The sequence below is a fragment of the Chamaea fasciata genome, unplaced genomic scaffold (assembly GCF_029207755.1).
Source record: "Chamaea fasciata isolate MVZ Bird 193981 ecotype frontalis unplaced genomic scaffold, bChaFas1.0.hap1 SCAF_3, whole genome shotgun sequence".
Lineage (NCBI taxonomy): Eukaryota > Metazoa > Chordata > Aves > Passeriformes > Sylviidae > Chamaea > Chamaea fasciata.
The window spans coordinates 1,890,991-1,910,977 of record NW_027094088.1 but is presented as its reverse complement, the minus strand read 5'-3'; the positions used below and the strand labels follow the sequence as shown (position 1 = coordinate 1,910,977).

Sequence of the window (19,987 nt, the reverse complement as noted above, 5' to 3'; positions counted from 1 at the left end):
CATTTGATTCTCTTATTATTTATGCCAGTGAACAGAATAGCCTTTCTGAAGTTACAGATAGCATTATAATTTTTATTACTTTTATATTTTATTTTAAAATAAAATTATTTCCTGGCATCTTTTTAGTGAAGTCATGTTCTCAAAGAACAGGCAGGCAGCAGGTTGTCACTTCACCATGGAAGACAAGTCTGGATTCCTCTCTGCCTTGACTATTTTTGACCTACGTGCCTGTTGTTATATTATTCACATTTTCCCTTGATTTCCTTGCCCATACTAACAGAAAAAAATTTTATACTTTTTAAAAATGCTTACAGAAATGCATATAATAACAGTTTTGTTATAAGAGGATTTGAAGCTAAAGTTGTATCTATTAAACGACTTGCAGGGAAATGTTTTCCTGTGTGTCCCACATAGTTAATTGCAGTTTCGGAGTTCCAGTCTTGAAGGTCATATTTCTGTTGCCTGTCACTTCGACCAAACAAGTGGCTGAACTTCATGGTTTGCAGGTGGATTTCCTTATCTCTCTCTTTCAAGAGACGCGCAAGTCTCGATTGCTGGAGTTATTGTGAACCAAGCAATAAGGGGCAGGGTGGAGGAAGGGGTGGGAGGACACTGTTCAACACCAGGGCCCTGGAAATTCCATTTTAGAGAGCAAAAATACTTCACCTGGTAACTGCAGCACCAGAACTAAAGGGGGAATGTTTTACTTGAGGGGTATTTTCTTTGATTGAGGAGCTGATAAACTCTTAAGTGAGTGTTCTGGCAACAGTAAGAGGTCTCCCTAGGATAAAACATGCTTATCAAACAGATATTATTAGCTTGAGGTTGGTCTCATGCTATATAGACCTCTCTCTAATGGTTTCTGTACGTTAAAACCAACAAAACTTTCATGTCTAAAGGTTTCAGAATAACAGTAAAGTTAGGGTTAGAAATGCTGGATATTCCTGACTGATTTAAGACTGTTGGCCTAAGTAAGTCAAACTTGTCACTCTTCTTTGTAACATCTGCCCTCTTTTAGAGCAGTTCAATTTACAATAAATTGTGAAGTAACTGTGATTGTTATTTGCAACACTCTTGGTTTGTGAACAGCATTTCTTAGACAGTCGTTTTTTTCCCTTTTTTTCCCCCTTTTCCTGAAAATAATGGGTTAATGTCATATTTTTATGAATAGGGGCCATAATGAGACTGAAGTATGTATGTTGATTAAAGGAAGAATAATTGAAATCTTTGTGAAACTGCAAAGAAATTACAGCTTAAGGCCATGATTCCGTTCTGCAAGTCAATCAAATGGGAAAGTTATTTCATTTTTTTTGGTTGCAGGCATTTTTTCCTTGGCTAAAGCAAATGTCATTCAAATAGTCTATATAGTGATAACTTTGTAAATACAGAATAATGATACAGACATTCTTTTTAGCCAGTCGCACAGCTGGTTTCCTGTCCAGTTTCCAATTTCCCCTCTAAGTACTAAGAATGTGTATTTAATCCATAATGGAAAAGAAAAATATGCCAGGAAAAAATAATAAACGTGATAGCTGTTCAAGATACACTTATTTTAGCACGTGCTTATTTTTCTTAATTAAAGCACAGCTTCAAAAGCATCATTGCAAAACAATGCATTTTGCTGGAAAATCCATCACAGGAATTGTGTCGAAAAGCTTCAGATCCACAGACAGGCATGAAAAAGTGGGGGTGCACTTGCCTGTTCCCTGGTGATCAAGAGGTTAACTTTAATTTATCTCTTCCCCTCCCTTAAACTGGTTCTGTGAGGAGGGCTGCAAATTAGTACTTGGAAGGCACAGCAGGGAGATTAGCTTTAGGGAGGGAAGGGCTCCCCACTCCACCTCTTAGGAACCTCACCTGGAGAGTGCATTTCCTTTTCTACTTAAGCTAACACATTATGCCTTCTTGTCACGACTGTTATTCCTTGAGGAGAAGTCCTCCCTGGTTCTATCTTGCAATCTGATGAATCATTCCAAGCGTGTGGAGGAAGAGAGGAGGGCGATAAGGCTGGAACAGGAGGGAGCCAGGAAACCGCTGAGGCTTTGGCCGGGAGCAGGAATCCCGGTGCGGTGAGTCCTATGGGATTGCTTTACCCACCCAGGCAAAGGAGGATTCCCACCTTTCCTCTCGTTCACACCTGAGGAGGAGCTGCAGCACCTCCCCTCTGTTTCCTATGACAACACCGAGGTACAGAGCTGTACAAATTCTGGCATCCGTGTGGTGCTGTCTGACAATATTCATTCGACAAGCACAGCCTACATCTTCCTAGCCCTGAGAAATCACAATACTGTTTTTTCCCCACTGGGGCAAAGAAGTCGTCTCCTCCCAAACCTCAAGTGTCTACAGCTGATCCATTGCTGAAATTGTTAAACTGGTGGAAAGGGGGGAAATTTAGCCACTTTGTAATGGGACAAATACAAAATCGCTCTGTGTGGAATCAGTCTTTTACCTCCCAACTGAAATAAAATTAGGGTTATTTGCATTTCTAGAAACAATCACCAAATCTATTTTTGTAGCTAATTTTAAACAGTTAAAAATGTAATAGGTGAAGATGTGTACAGATAGAATCACTCTCTCATAATAAAATGCCACATAATGGTTTTCTATGCCTAGTTTAAGAGAGACATTAGCAGAATTTTCCACTGGGATTGGCATTTGCCAGTGCAATGTTGTATACATCCTCAGAAAGCTTCTGATGGATGGCTCGTGTCCTCCTGCATCGGTGGAATTCCCAAGGATTGCACACAGGAGGATATAGGCACCCTTTCCCAGTCCCTCCCTCCCGTGTGGGTATTTGCTGTAACTCCCGGGAGACGGTGTGTGGTGTTCAGCTTCCAGTGAGGTATTAACCATCCATTACTGATGTTACCATTCTCAAAATTCCCAATACCACGGCACTGGGCAACCAGGTGTTTCCATCTATTCCACTCAACTTTCTGCCAATTACAAGGTGTTGGATTTTTGGAACAGAGGCCTCCTGTTCTGATGCACCTGCACCTCCACCATCCAAACCTTCAACCACTGGAATGGGCTCCCAAATTGCCAGGATGGACTCTTTCTCACCACCCAAAATTTGTCGTATAACACCTCCAGATGTTCTCCTCTTAGAAAATTTCCCAGAGCCTCATCTGAAGATCGAACTAATGCTTGTACACTCGGAATAGGCACCACCAATTTAATGAGACCTAACCCACCACCTTTACAACTTGAATACAAGATGGCATCACATGTACTTGGTGAAAGGTGAAGCCACTCCTTGACTGAATTTCTAATCACTAAGTCAAGGGATTCAAGGAGCCCAGATTTTACCTCGGTGTGATCAGCCAGATATGCTAGTCTCTGGATGGTGTAAGTCCTAAGTGTATCAACTTTCTGAAGAGGTTTAAGTGGTGGGTCACCAATCCAAGGAAGCCAATCCTCAAGTTTCTCTGATAAGCCTGGCTCAGCAAAGCCACTCCAGGGATCAATCCATCGGTCCAGGGTTGATCCATCAGTCCAGGGATCAACCCAGCTCCCAGGAGATGGGTAGGACGAAGGCGTCAGTCTGTCACCACAAATGGAAGGAGCTGTTGTTCAGCAAGGTCTCAGCCCACCAAAGGAATGGTCCTTAAGGGTGAAGTTCCACATTCACGCCGTTCCCTTCCTGCTCTGCTGCATCTCTGGGTGACGCTCAGGTGGTGCCTTCCAGAGCACATCTAGACGTGATGTTTGCCTGTGATTTTGCTCTTTTCCCCCTTATTTTACATCATAGATGCAATCTTTGTCACTGTGGGATCTCAGAAAACTCTCAGGAGTCTGTGATAATACTGGACTAAGGTAGTTAAGAGACAAAACAGTATCACCCCCTACCTCTTTTAGTCCCTGAGGATTCACGGCTCAACTGGATTAGCCTCTTCAGAGATCTGAATCAAGGGGTCTGCAAGGACAAAACTCAGTGAAAACTTCTGCAGGGATCTTTGAAGTAATGTGAATTTTGGAATCAGTATTTTCTGTAGAGGATTTTGAGGTTCCTAACAGCATTGCTGGGGATAGTGTTTATCTGTGCTGTGGTTGCTATCTTTGTAAAGGATGGATTTGTTATGATGTGATGCTCCCTTCAGATTCAACCAGATCTGGTGGGACTTAACATTGAACCACTTGGTGAAGGTTTTAAACCATGAAGAAGGTTAAGGGTAGTCACTGTCCTACCTCACAGTTCTGCAATCTGAGGATGAGCCTATCAAGTTTGCCCAGTAAAGCTTTGGCATCACTTTTGGTGACACTGAAGGACTTTGTACATGAGCGAAATTCGATGCAGCTCTTGAATTAACCTCAGCAAGCCACGTGTTTCCTTTTTTCTTTCAGGTTTCAGAGGTTTGAAAAGGCGTTTCTGCTTGCTGTTGACATCGGTGCTCGGGACCTGTTCATGGTGAGTTGTTCCTGGAGACAGAGGCTGTTGCAGGACGTTATTTGTCAGCTTTTGCACACATTAAAACAGTTCCAGGTCATTTGCAGTCTTGGACGCACACTGAAGACAGAACTGTTCTGCCTTTGCCATCATGAAACTCATCAGTAGGAACTGAGTGTCTTCACAGTCACTGACATTTTCCCCAGCATGGCCTGCAGGCTATTCTTAATTTTCCAGGAATTACTGGATATGTTTTTGAACTTTCCCTTTCTTTATCCGCCCTGATGTGGGTGAATGTCATCTTTCACTCTAATAACCTCATCCATTTCTGATCTGTTCCTTTAAGTCCAACTGCTGAGTCCTGGACACAAGAGCTGTCCATGTCCTGGGGATCCTGAATGCTCTTAGTTTGTCTCTTGGGGTTTTGTGAAAAGTGACAAATTATGAACGCTTCTGCTGGTACTTTTAAAACAACAAAGCTCAGCAGCATCAACACAAGGGTTTTAACATTTCATGCTCTCTCTGCCCCCTCCCATTTAATTAGCTACAAAAGTAAAATTAACCAGCTCTTAAAAGGTCCTCTGTGTGAGCACTGCAGGAGGTTCTTGTTTTATAAGATCTTGCACCACAATGTCACAGTGAGGTCAGATGGACAAAGCCAGTCGTGCTCTCCCAGTCTCTCAGCATGTTGCTGCTCCACAGCTGATTTCATTGTTTTCAAAGAAACAATAGGAAAGGGCTTGTTGGAAAAAAAAGGCCCTTTGAACGATTCGTTTGCTTGACTCTTTTGCATAATGAAGACATTCTGTTGTTTAAATTAAGCTTTGACACTAGATGTTAATATCATTTATCCCATTAAGTCACTTGCCCTGCTAGTTTGATCTTGATATTTAAATTGTATGTTAAATTACACAATTAAATCCTGCTTTTAGGGGTTATGAAAATTCCCTTCTAATTATATAAAAAGTTGTGTGAACCTTTTGATGTTTCTTTCACGGCTCTAATCATCTGGCTTGTTCCATCTAATTAGAAAGATGTGAATACTGCGATAAACTTTCCTAAGTATGCATCAAAAGAATGTGATGGAAATGTCAGACTTTTAGGAAATTCATTACATGTTCTGTGTTTACTCCCCTCGATTTTCTGTCTTTTTAGATCATCTCTTTCCTTTTCTCTCTTTACTGAATCTAACCTCTTCCATACAAATTTTATATCTAATCATGCTAAGCACTGCTGCAGCCTCGTATGAGATTCTGACTATAACATATCTGGAGCAGATTAAAGCTTTCTGTCAAAGGCTCTCCCAGTGTACAGATAATAAATACTCCCCAATTTCAGCCATTCTGACAGAATAAATATCCCAGCCTTGGCCATCAAAGGCCCTGTGTCGTATGACTGTTTTTCTCTTTCCTTCCCTCTGCTGACAGCAGGATTGAGGGAGCACCTCTGTGCCAGGGTGGGAACACCAATGTTGGGTGGTGTTGAGATGGGTGCACAGCAGCTAGCAAGAGGGAGGGACTTGCTAGCAAGTGATAAGATAGCACGTTCTACTCTCACCAAAAAGTCTCTCCAACTTGCTTCAAGAAGAATTTCAACGTTCACAAAGCAATTAACTCCATCCTTTCCTACTCTTTGCTCTTCCTTTCCTCTCTCAACACCTACTTTTCCTTTCCCATACTACCAATGCCCTTTAACGTGTATTTTTGAAGAGTTCCTCCTGGCTTATGCCACTGTGAGATCAAAACCAGTTCTTTAATGTCCTCCTTCTGCTTGCATTACCTTTGAAATTCCTCCTAATTTCCCCTAAATTATGCTACAAGCAGCACACATCCCTGCCTCCTCTGGGTAAACGTCCTTTTGCTAATTCATCATCTAAGTCAGTCACTAATGAACAAACTTTACAACAAGCTAACAGTGGTACTGCTGCAAGCCCACTAAGTACAGGACTCAAGAAGTTTAAGCATAGGTCATTAAGAGTACTTATTTGTGCCATGCTAAATTCTAGGTAATTTGGCTTCGTTGTGCTTAATACTGTGTGAAAATTAGTTAACCTGTTCCCCGAAACCTTACAGTCCTTATGGGTATTAGTATAGCAATGCTACTTCTAAGCTGGGGTTGTGCATCCCTCACTTCTGCTTAATACTGAATGATTCCTACATAATGTTTATGTAGGGCAAAAGGCAACTACTAATATACAACTTGATTTTGCATATGTATTTAAAGCAGTTTTTATCCATTTTATAACCTCAGATAGCTCTAGGAGTCGCATCACCTCATTCCCAATTAATTTAATGGGATTTCACGAAGAAATAGCAGTCTAAATAAAGACACCTGATGACATAAGCAAAATGAGAAAGAAAAAAATCTGTTTCTTAAAGGGCAGAAAAAGGAAAGGATTGAGAGGAATGGATATAACAGAGGTTGAGGAGGATGCAAACATTGAGTACCCATCACCTGAGACTTGTAAGAAAATGTCCTTTCTCTCAGAGAATTTACCCCAAGCATCAATTTCACCAAACAGGGCTCTACAGCATTCCCATTATTTGTTTGGAGACTGCAAAGAAGTTTGAGAGAATGCTATCTGAGGGCTAATTTCTTTCAGAGAAACAAAAAAGGAAAAAAAGCTGTAGCATCATAGATGATGCCATAGCAAGACACGCACTGTCGTGTCTCTCCCTGAGCTTTACCCTCACGTCACCTCCGAGCCCATCAATTAATATCATCTCCTACAAAGTTCAATTAAAAAAATGAAACTGGAAAAGGACATAATATCAGGAATAACAGCTCCATTTATTGGACAGTGACTGCTCCAATCTGTGACAGAAAAGATCAAGCAGTGGAAAGGTTTGTTAGCTTGAAATGCTTTTACGGCACGTTCCAGCTCTCAGCTGCTGAGAATTCAAAAGGCCATCCCGTGCACCAAAGGTACATACAAAAAAAAAATTCAAGGAAAAGACACTTTAATAAAACTGTCAGATCTTGGGTGATACACTGATGAGGAAAGTGCATGCTTCGAAGAAATGTTGGAGTGCTGCCCAGAAATATCCTATAGACAAAATGTTTCAAATGACTTCTGCTCACCAACGGCCAGCTCTGTGAGTCACAAAGGTGAGGGGCAAAGGGAAGTAGTCCAAAAAAGTAAGCAAACTGTTAAATGATAACACAGAGACCTTTCAGCAGGCTCCTGATAAGCAGCTGGAAATTGTTTTTGTTGTCACCATTGTGTTTGAGAGAGATATGATCTTTGGACTTATAAATTCTGAGGTAATTGCGTGAAAAAAAAATCCATCATGAATATTCAGACGATTTAATTAATTTTTGTGTGTCATTCTTTAAAGCACCCTCTAATCTGGGGCTTCTTCTTTCCGTTTTTTTAGTTTTCTAATTTAATTCTACTCAGAGAGTTATAAATTCTTAGAAAAGTCCACTCTTGCTGGTTTATTTGAATGAGAGACACCTAAATTTGACCTGAAGTGGTCTAATTAGGAGATTTCATATCTGTAATCTTTTCTTTCTAGAGCTGGTTTAGAGATGAGGCAGAGACTACTTTTTTTAATTGTTCTTCATGACCAGCAACTTGAGGAACAACGAAGAGAGCTGCTTACCAATCTACTGCTAACCTTTACTTCTTACAAGGCCCCTGTTAGTTAAGGATGGATATGTAACACCTTTACATTTTTTTACTCAAACCAGAAAATGGGCAAAACCAAGACCTGAAATAACAGCTGCTTTGATACACAGAGTGCACAAAACTGACAAAACTTCATCATTTTCTGCACTTGTTTCCACCCTATCCTCAAGCTCACTATTTGAAATTGCACGGGGGGCACACAATACTTCTCATAGTTTGAGCTACAAGAAGACAATCGTTAAACATTGTCAGAATGTATTTTAAATTAAGTCTACCTGCGTATCCAAATCTCTGTAAGTTCAGACTTGTCCAAGAGCCCTTGGGTTTTCTATTGTTGTCTAAATAAGGCGACAGTATCTGCTATTTAATCTTCATAGAAATCATACCTTGCTGCTCAGGCCCTTTTCTCCTGACAACCAAGTCAGACCTACAAAGAGAGGAAATAGAGAGGTCACCACGAGTTCATAACCCATTACTCTGCTCCAAGACATTTGCACATTTTTTTATGTCACACCTGTGTTTGTGATGAGAAGACACTGCTGTCTCCCTGCAGACCCTGCATGTCAGTTCCAGGCCATCCTGCATAATCATCTCAGTTCCTCTAAGATTTTCAGTTTTGTTTTCGAATTGTTGTTGTTATTAAATGAGGGGTTACTGAAAGCAGCATGTCTTTCTCCTAACACTATTGCTCTGACTTTTTTCATCTAAATGTGTCTTTCTGGAGTAAAGTGACTTTTCCTGTAAGAGTTTCTGTCATACTGATGCAGGTGGCAGTAAACTCAGATCAAGAAGGATGGTGTCACCTGAAATCTTCCACATTAGGGAGAATATAGTTGCTTTTATGGCATGCAGAGGTCAACATTTCCAGCAAACACTCCTTTTCCCTTTAAATTCCTGCAAGCATGTGGCTTGCAGAACAAAGGAATGACTCAAATCTTTGGATGTCGAATGGTATCTTCAACAGAGAAGAGGGGTAAAAACTTTGCCAACTCTCCTTGGATTTCCCTCACTTTCTATGTCACAGTTCATGCACAGAGCAGCATGTGCTTGTGATGAGAAAGGGATTAATTCTCTCTTGATTAATGGTCAAGGATGATTTTTAACTTTTTGAGGACCAAAACCAAGAGCAGTGAGAGTGTAGTTTGTCTGCAGGAACATATTCTCCCACAAAGAGTTCTGTATGTAGTACAGGTGGTTTTCACCTCAAATATTAATATGCAATAAAAAGCCTTGACTTTTGATAAGGGACATGGGGGAATGGCTCTAAACTGGCAGAGGGCACGTTTAGGTTGGATATTTGGAAGAAATTCCTTCCTGTGAGGGTGGTGAGGCCCTGGAACAGAAGTCACCCAGAGAAGGTGTGGCTGCCCCATCCCTGGAAGTGCTCAAGGCCAGGTTGAGTGGGGCTTGGAGCAACCTGGCCTAGTGGAAGGGAAGGTTGTCCCTGCCCAGGGCAGGGAGTTGGAACAAATTGGTCTCTGAGGTCCCTTCCAACCCAAGCCATTGTATAATTCTATGTAATAATACACCCCTGCTGCAGCCCTCTGATTTTTGACTCTAGATAAGACTAGATCCAGAGTATTAGCAACTATTCCAACATTTTTGGAAAGCCCCTTGTCGTTCAGGAGTGACTCAGGAGTCATGCCAACCCTGGGGATGTTAAAAATCATTGAGAAGCCACTGTTGCTCCTGTTACCTCCAGTATCAGCACAGGGAGGAGCATCATCACCACTGTTCTTAGCCACGGGACAGCGAGGGTAACGACCCTCAACAGTGAGTGTATGAAAACATTCAAACAAAAACGAGTGCCTGAAAGATGGAAACCTTCAAATCATGAAATCATTAAAGCTGGAAAAGGCCTCTAAGATCATTGAGTCCCATTACTAACAGGTCTACCACTAGACCATGTCTCTAAGCAGCATATCTGCATTGCCAGGAGAGGTCCAGTACTCCAGATCTGGTTTACACAGAGCCACCTCCTATCAACGTTCTTTAAATTCAACAGAAGTTATGTTAAAAGTGGACAGATTGGTTTCTTTCACACACTGAGTCAATAGCTTTGCTTTTATCAGTGCATGATTGGTCAGTGTTTTATTCATTGCTGCATTCAACGGCACAAGTAAGGAAATACATTTGCGTTGGAGGGAATTAAAATGTAGCGGTAGGTTCATCAGTTCCATCTGTGTTTGTGATCTAAATAATAAAAGAACCTCTTTCTTTCAAAATCCCTTTTGTTGCTCCTTTGAGATTCATTTTAGATTAATCTTTTTTCTTCTTTATTTCCAAAGGACATCCATTACCTTGCTCTAGATAAGGGTGAATTGGCACTAGCTGAAGTGGCAAAGAGAAAGGCTAATGACATTGATGCAGAATCAATAACTTCTGGAATTGGTAAGAATTAGTGGTGTTTATAAAGCCCTTTTGTTTTAATCAATACTTGTCCTGTAGAACATGTTGTTACATTTGTAGAGGGGTTATTGTTGTGATTGCATTGTTTTCTTTGAAAGTGAGACCGGATTTTTATTTGTGACTATAGAACGGTGTTTTTATTTGCACCTAAGGAAGGAGGCTTATAAAAATCACATAGTGCCCGTGTGAGGACAGCTATGAGGCAAAAAAAGATTTATGCTCTGGCTATACAGAAAAGTTCAGGCTGTACAAACTGAACTGAGTGCAAGAGGTAAAGGACTGAATCTGGAAGTCGTTGTTCATATCAACATTAAAGGACAGGCATGGAAATTTCACTCCCCTCTAAATATTTGCTGGTGCACACTGGAGCCACATCCAGCGTTGATACTTTGGCAGCACGGGGATGGAACATTTACTGGTGTGAGCACAGCTTCACATCCTGGCTTCAAAGCAGCAGCTTTGCCTGCAGTGGGATCTTTGCCATTCCATAAGGAATATCGATGCTAAAGTTGCAGAGTGAGGCTAATAGCTAAAGCACAGATGACTTTCCATGCAGAGGAGCTCACGGCTCATTCACTTTCTCCTTGTGTTTCTTCTGAATTGCAGTGAAGGGATGTATGCAAGCACATGAGTCCATTCTGATCTCATGCCTTGTAGCATGAGCCAAGCAGAAGGTGTCCATGTCTAGGGAGCTGACCTCCATTGGAGACAAAGGGAAGGAAACCCAGAAAGCCTAAAAATGTTTGCATAAAACTTGCACAGTTCCGTTTTTGCTTATCCTATTGCATCATTGGATATTAGAGGAAATCACTGAGTGTTTGTCCTTATCCCATGCCAAGAAGTAGAAGAGGATTAAAACTCGGAAGGTGTTTTTGTGAGTCAGAGTCACAAAACCTTTGAGATCTTGGGTAAGGTGGGATTGTTTTAGAAATGCACATCTCCCTGTTTACCCAGAGCATGCAAGGGAATGCCACTCCAGTCCCTAGAATTTATGTGGCTTTTCTATAGATTATATAAATCCGTGACTTTCGGGGCTGCTGCAATACAGCAGCACCTCCTTCCCTCTCCAGCAGAGCAGGAATCAAGCTGTGCCTGTCCTGAACTCTTCCCTTCAGAGTTTTTCATTTTCATTGTCAAATACTTAAAGCTATTATTTTTCTACCATAACTGAGCTTTTGGGCGAGCCCTTTCACCACTAGAGTTTGGGAAAAAGGACACCTGTTTAGGTCATCCCTTAACGGGCACTTTAAAGTGTGCAGTTACATCTCCCTTGCTCTCTTCTCTTCTCTTCTCTTCTCTTCTCTTCTCTTCTCTTCTCCTCTTCTCTTCTTTTCCTAGGTCTTTTTGTGCTGCACCAAATATAACTGAGATACCCAGGACTTGCATCTGATCTTTATCTATTCTCTGACACTTAATTCAGAAAATTTTAAACTCCAATCTGTATCTTCATTTCATTCCTTGCAAACCACCATGATTACTAGATTTCTGAAGTTGGGCTGTTTGTAAATTTAGGGGGAGCCTTTTGTAGCATTGTAGACACCCGTGCAGGGAGAGGGGCGGGGAAAAGAACTGAGGTGATCACAGATGCCTTCCTTGCACATCAAATGCCATGAAGGTGTAATAGTTACAATTCAATTCAGCTCTAAATGTGCAGGCACACAGTCTTCCCCTCCTCCAGACCAGTCCTACAGTTACGTCTGCCATGCCCCATTAGCATAAATTATTAAAGTCATTTTATATGATAAAGACTTCTGCTGAATAATTAACTATCAGGATGATTTAAAATACTTTTCAATGCCCCCAGGGACAAACTGTCACTGAGATTCATTCTCTAAACAGTAATGAATTTGCATCCAATTCATTTTGTATGAAAATAAACAGGAATCTCCCATGAGTTTGTTTCGCTGCAGATTCGATCTCACCTTAAACATGTGAAATCGCAGCCACAGGTTTGGTTTTGTTTTACTTTACTCCAACGTCCCTTCTAATGGTGTTTTTATTTCATAAACTGTTGTTGGCAAAAAAAAATTGACGTGAGGTAGGAACTTTGTGGACCAAATGGAAACAAATGGTAAGTGCTTTATATGTAAATTGCTGTGTTTTTCTAATACTTTGAGAGGGGGAGAAAAAAAATCATGCCAGAGACAAAAGTTTTAAAATGCAGTTTCAAACAAGTCTGTGTCTCCTGACCTCTTCCCAAACCCAGTTCACTCCAGCTGGTCCCTGCTGTCTGGAGCTTGCAGCCACTCAGTTCACCAATGGTCACATTTCTCCCCAAACTTCTTGAACCCCCACTTCAGGCTTTTATAAGAAGACAGAAACCTAAAGCAAAGAGAGGCAGCAAAGTGCAACCAGTGCTGTTGAGCTTACACTGAACACCTCTAGAGCTTATTAAAAAAAAAAAAAAGTTATATTTTTATATATATATCTATATAAAATGAACCATTGTCATATGTCAACATCTGATGAAATTTCCTGAGCTAGCCCATCCCCAAACCTCAGTTCAGCACTGCTTGAAAATGAGTCAGTGCTTCTGGCTGATTCCCAAGCCTTTGAGAGTGCTCCATCTTGCCCCAGATATATTTAATTTGTCAAGATATTTCTGTGTACAGGGCTCACTTCAAGCATAATGTATTTCAAACTCAGACTTCCAGGAAAAGTTTCAAGCTCCTAGAAATAATGTCGAATGACAATATAATTTCATCTAAAATTTAGGGACGTCATCCAGAGTTCTGTATGGGTAGATCCCTCACATATATTATACCAATATTTGTGCGAAGATAAAACTAAAAATAGGTTGATTATTTTAAGATTTTTTTTAAAGACTTTTTGGAATTTTGGCTTCTTCTCAGTTTGGTGGACACTGTTTTGAAGAAGCCACCTTCAAAGCTAAGGATGTCTGTGGGCATCTGGTAACACCACCTTTTTTAAAAAGACTTCCAGAGCACAGTAGCTTGGTGAGAATATTGCTGAGCAAGGTGAAGTGTCAGGTGAACTATGGTTTTGGCAGAATTTTGTTCATCTGATAAAAACCTTCTGAGGAGAAGTATTCTCTCATAAGGTTTGATGTTTGACAGCCTGTGAAAATGCATCTTGAGGGATGAGGAGATTGAAGTGATGGTGCTGTACAACTCAGAAAATGGCATTAGCTATCTCCTCTTTCCCCACTCTTATTTGATCAGCAGACCACTGGCTGTGGATCCTGTGCCTTCTTCTTCCAAAGATATTTTTTTTTTCTGTTGAATTATTTCTGTAGTAGATCCACAAGTTCCTTAATGAGGTCAGGGAGTCCTCATTTAGCCGTGCCTAAAATGTATGCTGTGCACCTCATTTCACTTGATGAAAAGAGAGAATAAATAATTTATTCAATATTGGCATAGGTGTAGGTTTCTAATAAATTCTGTTTATGAGTGTAACTTGGCGCACAGTCTCCTGCAACAGCATTGTCTGTGGTGGGAGAGTTGAGTCTGTTTGGTGCTGTAAAGTGTGGGCTGCTAATGTAAAACCTGAGTTGCAAAGACCTGACACGGCAGAGCCTGTTAAGGAATGCCATAGCTAATAATGATCATGGAGGTGAAGAACTCAGCCCTTCAGACATCATTGCTCAATGAATATCCAACCAAGAGCACATGTAGGCAGTGTCAGAAAGTTTCCCAAGGCCAACTTCCAACAAATTACATTAGGGCCTCAGCAAGGTGATTTTAGCCTTCAAATCAACAGCTTTCACCCAAAAGGGATTCGTGTTGCGACAAGACAGAGACCTGCTGCATAGTTGAAAGGCAAATTGGGAAACTTCGTGTTTCTACTAAGAATTTCAGAATATTAGGAACTAATATGTTTAGGCAACATTTCTGACAGAGGTACCTGAACAAAAACACTGATGTTCAGATAATTGCATTGTTCTGAAACACTAGATGGGGCTGACTAACATTTTGGTGGTTCTCTAATGTCTCATGATAGTGCTTGAGGTTTTTCCGTTTAAAATAGAATTTTAAAATATTTCTGGAAGCGTTCCATACTGCTTGCAAGATAGGGAATCTTATCAGTTCTCGCAGAGACTGAAGTCTAATTTCCCACAGTGTTTGTAAAATGACATTTATAATGTAGGGACCCCGAATGTTTCACCTTACTGGCAAGGAACATCACCGGTTTGAACCCTAAGTGGAGAATTAATTAATTTTATCTTAGTTCTGTGGTAGTGTTTTATATTGGATGGCTTACATGTTCTTTGTGATAATTAATAATGACACATCCTACGGTGTTTTGTCTGAGATACCAGTCTGGTCTTGCACTACAGTCTGCTCCCTCCAAATCACTTATCATTTACTCAGATCTTCCCCTCTTCCTGACAGTCCTGGGGAGCCTGCTTGCATTTCCACACCATGTTTAGCATTGTCCCCCTCTGCCTGCAACCTTTTCCAGCCTTGCATTAGCCTAGCTGGTCGCATTTCCTTCTCCTCTGATCCATAATGGCTCCTTTCATCTCTCAAGCCATATTCTTCCTCACCCTCACACACCCTCTCTGACACTGATGGCAAAACCTTCTTCGTTTCCTGCTCTTCCTTGGCACGTGCAGCTTTCTCTTGTCATCGATCAAGTTTCAAGTCAACTGAGAATCTTGGCCTTCATTTAATGACTTTTATTTCACTGTATAACACGTTTCAAAGGTGTTGTCCCAGACACAGGTGAACTGTGATCTGGGAAGGCTCAGGGGACACACCTATCCATGGTACAGGTTTTTTGGAGCCTGCCCCCTTCAGTGTTAGATCTCCTGTTTATTTATTTCTATTTTCAGTTTAAGTCAATCAAAACCTCTGGAATCAAAACCCTTTGCTTTTATTTTTTCTAATAACGTGACTTTTTCCCCCGAGAGCCAGGAAAACATTTTTAATGAAAAATGCTTTCTAAGCATGATTGGCAGTTCACCTATGGCAAGAAATTAGTTTCCACAAGCACCTTTTTAATTTTGTGCCACCCAAGACGAGTGTCTTTGAAGATCCATAGTAATTTGAAATTATTTAACTGTGCTCATATATACACTCTCTTGAACATATCAAGCCACACACAGCACTTGACACAGAGCCCACTAAACACAATGGAAGGATTTCTGCCATCTCCAGTGGGCTTCGGACGGGGATTTTAGCAAGCAAGGGCCTCATGGTATGACAAGGACTTCTGCCATCTGCAAAGACCTGGTTTGGTAGGACTCTGCTTGGTGTGGAGTGGCTTCAAGCCCTCCTGGCATTGCATCCTATTTTTAAATTTCCAGTTGGTACTGAGGATTCTACTCTCTTGAGGGTCACAGGCACTTGCTGCTCCCCTCCTTGTGTTCTTTTCAAGGAGTGGGGTTGTTTGTTTTACTTGGATTCTACAGTAATGCCAAGCTGCTTTTGGCTCCACCTCATCACGCCTCTCCTCTTGCCTGTGTCATGATGTCAGTTTTGATCTATACCTGCCCACTGCTAGACAGCTTTGCCTAAAGACATAATCCTCAGACCCTAATAATTATAAACACATCAAAGGCTACTTTGGTTTGCTTAGCTGCAGAGGTCTCCACAAAGATCTGTGTATCCTCACTTGAAAGAGATTTATAGTTTTGTGTCAGCCCTTGGAATTATCATGGCCTTGTGTTTTTTCCCCCCGTCTTTATAGTGACATATTCTTGCCAGCTACAGAACTGATTTTAAAAGCACAAATACGTGTCTAAAATGAAGACACCTTCTCCTTCATATTTTAATTTTAATGATCCTCATGTCTTGTAATGTCTGCCAGCAGTAAAATCATGTCCTATTGATTGTGAAAAAATCTTACCAGAAGTCATAGATTAACTGTTTTACTGGTTTTTGCAAGTTTTAGGGAGTTCCATTTTTGGTACCTAGAGCCACATTCTATGACTGGTTTATTTTAAAAAAAAAAACAACAACAACAACAACAGATTACAGTATTTCCAAGTTGTGAAAATTGAAAGGAGTTGTCTGTATCTGATATGGTTTCATTCTACTAACAATTAGGATATTGCAAGGCATGTGAGGTCACTCATCCCAAATCTCTTCAGTATAATTCCATCTTATCCCCATAACCCCCCAGCCAAGCTGATGAACACAGACAACAGCGAAAGGATGACACTAATTACCAAGCAAACAACGTATTTTCGGTGGCAACAGATCAAGAGGAAAGTTTTAAAAGCGAAAGGAACTCGCAGAGCTACACCTTGGGGGGAGGATGTACCATGATAAAGAATAGCTCAGCATAAAAGATCTCGGAGGGATGCCCATGGCGTGGCATTGAAGTGAGGAGAAGCAAGACACTACTCAAGCTGTTGACATTGTCGCTAGGAATTTAAGCAGGAATTTGGCTTCTCATCGCTGACTACTTCAGTCCACAGACTGTAGTAAATTTAAATAGAAAGCATACATAGCTAAAATAACTGTTGAAACAAACTATCAAAGAAATTGATGCATGGCAAGTGTCTTTGCATGAAGACTGAATGAATACCTTTCTGGGAAATAGGTCTTAGCCAAATACAATTTATGCATTAGTCAAACACATGTTTTTCTGGCTCGGTGTAGGATACCTGGATGAAATTTAATAGCCTCTAATTCACTGTAGGTCAAACGAGATGATTTACACTCTGTCATAATAGTATAATATTCATATGCTCTGGATTCCACTCTTGCCTACAGCTCTGTGAAAAAGCCCCTGGTAAATCTCCCATTAGCTTCAAAAGGCCCACATGTGGTCTAAAAGACTGCAGTTAAAAGCCACATAATATATATGTAATATACATTCACACATCTCATAGTGTGCACGTGTGCGTGTGTGTGTGTGTGTGTGTACATAAGTGGGTGTTATATTTACACATGCACAGCCAAAATCTGGCCAGTCATGAAAACAGCTCCAAATCTGAACACGAGCCAGAGGAATTATTACGTATTTGTTGTTTTCCTTCATGACATCACAGAAGCTGCTGCGGCGGAGTTGCTTTCTTCTTTTTTGTTTTGGTTTGGTTTTTGTTTGGGGGGGTTTTGTTTTGTTTTGTGGGGGGTTTATTGTTGCTGGTTTTTGGTTGGTTGGTTGGTTGGTTTGTTTTGTTTTGGGGGGGGTTTTTTGTTTGTTTTTTGGGGTTTTTTTCATTTTTTGTTTTGTGGGGAGTTTGAGTTTTTTTTTTTTTTTTTGCTTTTTGGTTGTTTTGGGGGTTTTTTTGTGGTTGTTGTGGGTGCTTTTGTTGGGGGTTTTTTTGGGTTTTTTTTTGTTTTGGTTGGCTTTTTTTTTTTTTTCCTGAAAGAACAAAAAAGGGTAATCAGGAGCAGGAGGTGAAGCACTTTTCCTAAGTGCTGCAGCTGGCTGGGAGCTGTGGATGTGCGTGCTCACGGTGTGTCAGGGGCACGTTTGTCTCACACACCCCGGAGCCTTCCCTCAACCTCTCGCTTTCCTACAGGGGAGCTCCCTGGCTGCATTTCTGCACCCCGAAAAGCGTTGGCAAACACATATTTGCATGGCAGTTTGGTATGTGTTGCGTCCTGTTTGCCCTGCGTAACGTAACGTGATGTGACAGGCTGTAATTCATCACATCAGCTGCATGACAGCAGGAGGGGCTGGAAGAGAGGAGGGATGGTGGGCTGATGAGAGGTGGCAATTTAACCTTGGGTTGGAGTCTCTCAATGTTCTCATTTTTAGAATGAGCTAGCAAAGAATTATCTCCGAGTGCAGGTGGGTTTTGGAAGTAGTGATCAGTCAGCATCGGGAGAAAGCTGAAGATCCCCGTGCTCAGAAGGAATGACTCTTGTAAAGATGAGAACCCTTGCACATATTGTGTTAGGTCAAACAAACAAGAACACTGAAGGACAGTTTATTTATTCCCTCTTCTTTCACTGCACTCCCCAGGCACACCACAGGTCCTTATGTGGGAATAGTGTGGAATTGCCCGCGGCAAAAGCAGAGGTTGAGGCTGTTTTCCTCCAAAGACTCCTACACAAGAGGTTGCTTGACGGTTCACCCCTGAAAAATTCCCACCACGGGTGTGAGAGTGTTTGACAACCTGATGTTGGTTCTTGTTGGGTGCTTCCAGCCTAACAAAACCAAGTTCCCTGTTCAAATCCCATGTCAGGATTGGGACATTTTAATCAGGACACGGCTGGTGAAAGCCATAGGGAAGAGCTCAGTGAGGCCCGAGGGTGAGCTTTGCATCCTTGCATCCGCTGCTCTCCTCAGTCATGCACTTCCCAAAGTGTCAAACTTGGCCAGAAGATGAAACGAAGGGAGTTGTTTAAGAAAAACCACTGGTGAAAAGGTGATTAAGAACATCCAGAATTAATGACTTTTTTCTTTCCTCAACATACACTCCCTGTGTTTCATTTCAGCTATTTGAAGTATTTTTCCCTAAATATCCTTCCTGTCAGTCTGCACTGACACTTCTTTTTATTTTAAATCTCAGTGTCATGAAATTTCTGCAACTCCCCAACTCACGCACAGATAATACCTGCCCTTCAAGGACATCTTTCACAGCATTCAAGACGCCAAAAGTCCTGAATCGCAGTAGACTTCAAACTATAAATTCAGTCCTAAAAACAGATTGTGAGCCGGTTGGTTATCTCTGCAGGGGTGATATTATGAAATGGCAAAATATTTTAATACGATGGGAAGATACCATTAATGACAGCTTATGAGCATGTATGGTGCTCACTTTAATTAGTCACTTACTGCAGTCACAGTGCCAGCGTCCCACCTTTTCGTCTTTAGGATAATGAAAGCTGCAACAGCCACTTGATTCCTGCCTCCTGCCCTCCCAGCCCAGGGACACCACAACATCAGTAAAAAGTTAGGGTAGGGCTCTCACATAAATTCGATTCCATGGATTAAACACTTTACTGATAGTTTAAAAATTTTCCCTGTAAAGGAACGTGGAAGTCAATATTCTTTCCTGTGGTCTTGTGTTAAAAACCTAAGCATGGCTTATCTGTTTTGTGGGGGTTTTTTTTTCAAAAATTCAACGTTGTTTCACAACAACTAGATCATATTTTTTGCTTAATGAAACCTCTGCTACATCTTGCTGCTTTTTTACTTCTGCTGAATTTAGTCCTTTCTCTTGCTAATATTCTTGCTGCTAAAATCCCCCCTGGAGACCTCCAAATGCACCTAAAGTGCACCAGACGATGAGGAGTTTCTGGGGCCATCCCAGACACCTTGCAGAATAATCCCAGGATGTTTTTTTACATAATTTGGTAGGCGCTGCTGAACCATCAGGAGCCTTACATGAGCTCACCCTCTGACTGAAGCATTTGGAACCCAGTCCTAAACTATATTTGAAGTTGACAGCTAAATTTCACCACACCTCTGCTTAAATAATCCAAACCCTTATCAACCAGATTCAAGGTGACGGCTACAACTAATTATTTCTTTTACTGCATGGGCAAAGAAAAGAGCTACAAAGTGCTTACCTTAGACCCTTGCTTTTAGCCACCAAAAGGCAAAATGTTTAGTTCATGAAGGCGGATGTGGAGCCTTGCGTGGGCAGCCTCTGCGAGCCCAGATCGCTCTGGTCACTGTGCTGCCAGGGAACA

At 41.3% G+C, this 19,987-nt stretch overlaps 1 protein-coding gene across 2 annotated transcripts in view; it reads left to right on the top strand.

The window, feature by feature from the left end:
- Nucleotides 1-19,987, top strand: part of WDPCP (WD repeat containing planar cell polarity effector) — a 145,034-nt gene that overhangs the window by 94,831 nt on the left and 30,216 nt on the right. For both annotated transcript variants that reach the window (XM_066177714.1, XM_066177715.1), the window contains 2 exons: nucleotides 4,345-4,408; nucleotides 10,307-10,409. In XM_066177714.1, coding sequence (XP_066033811.1) covers nucleotides 4,345-4,408; nucleotides 10,307-10,409 — 167 coding nt within the window. The remainder of the gene's footprint in view (nucleotides 1-4,344; nucleotides 4,409-10,306; nucleotides 10,410-19,987) is intronic.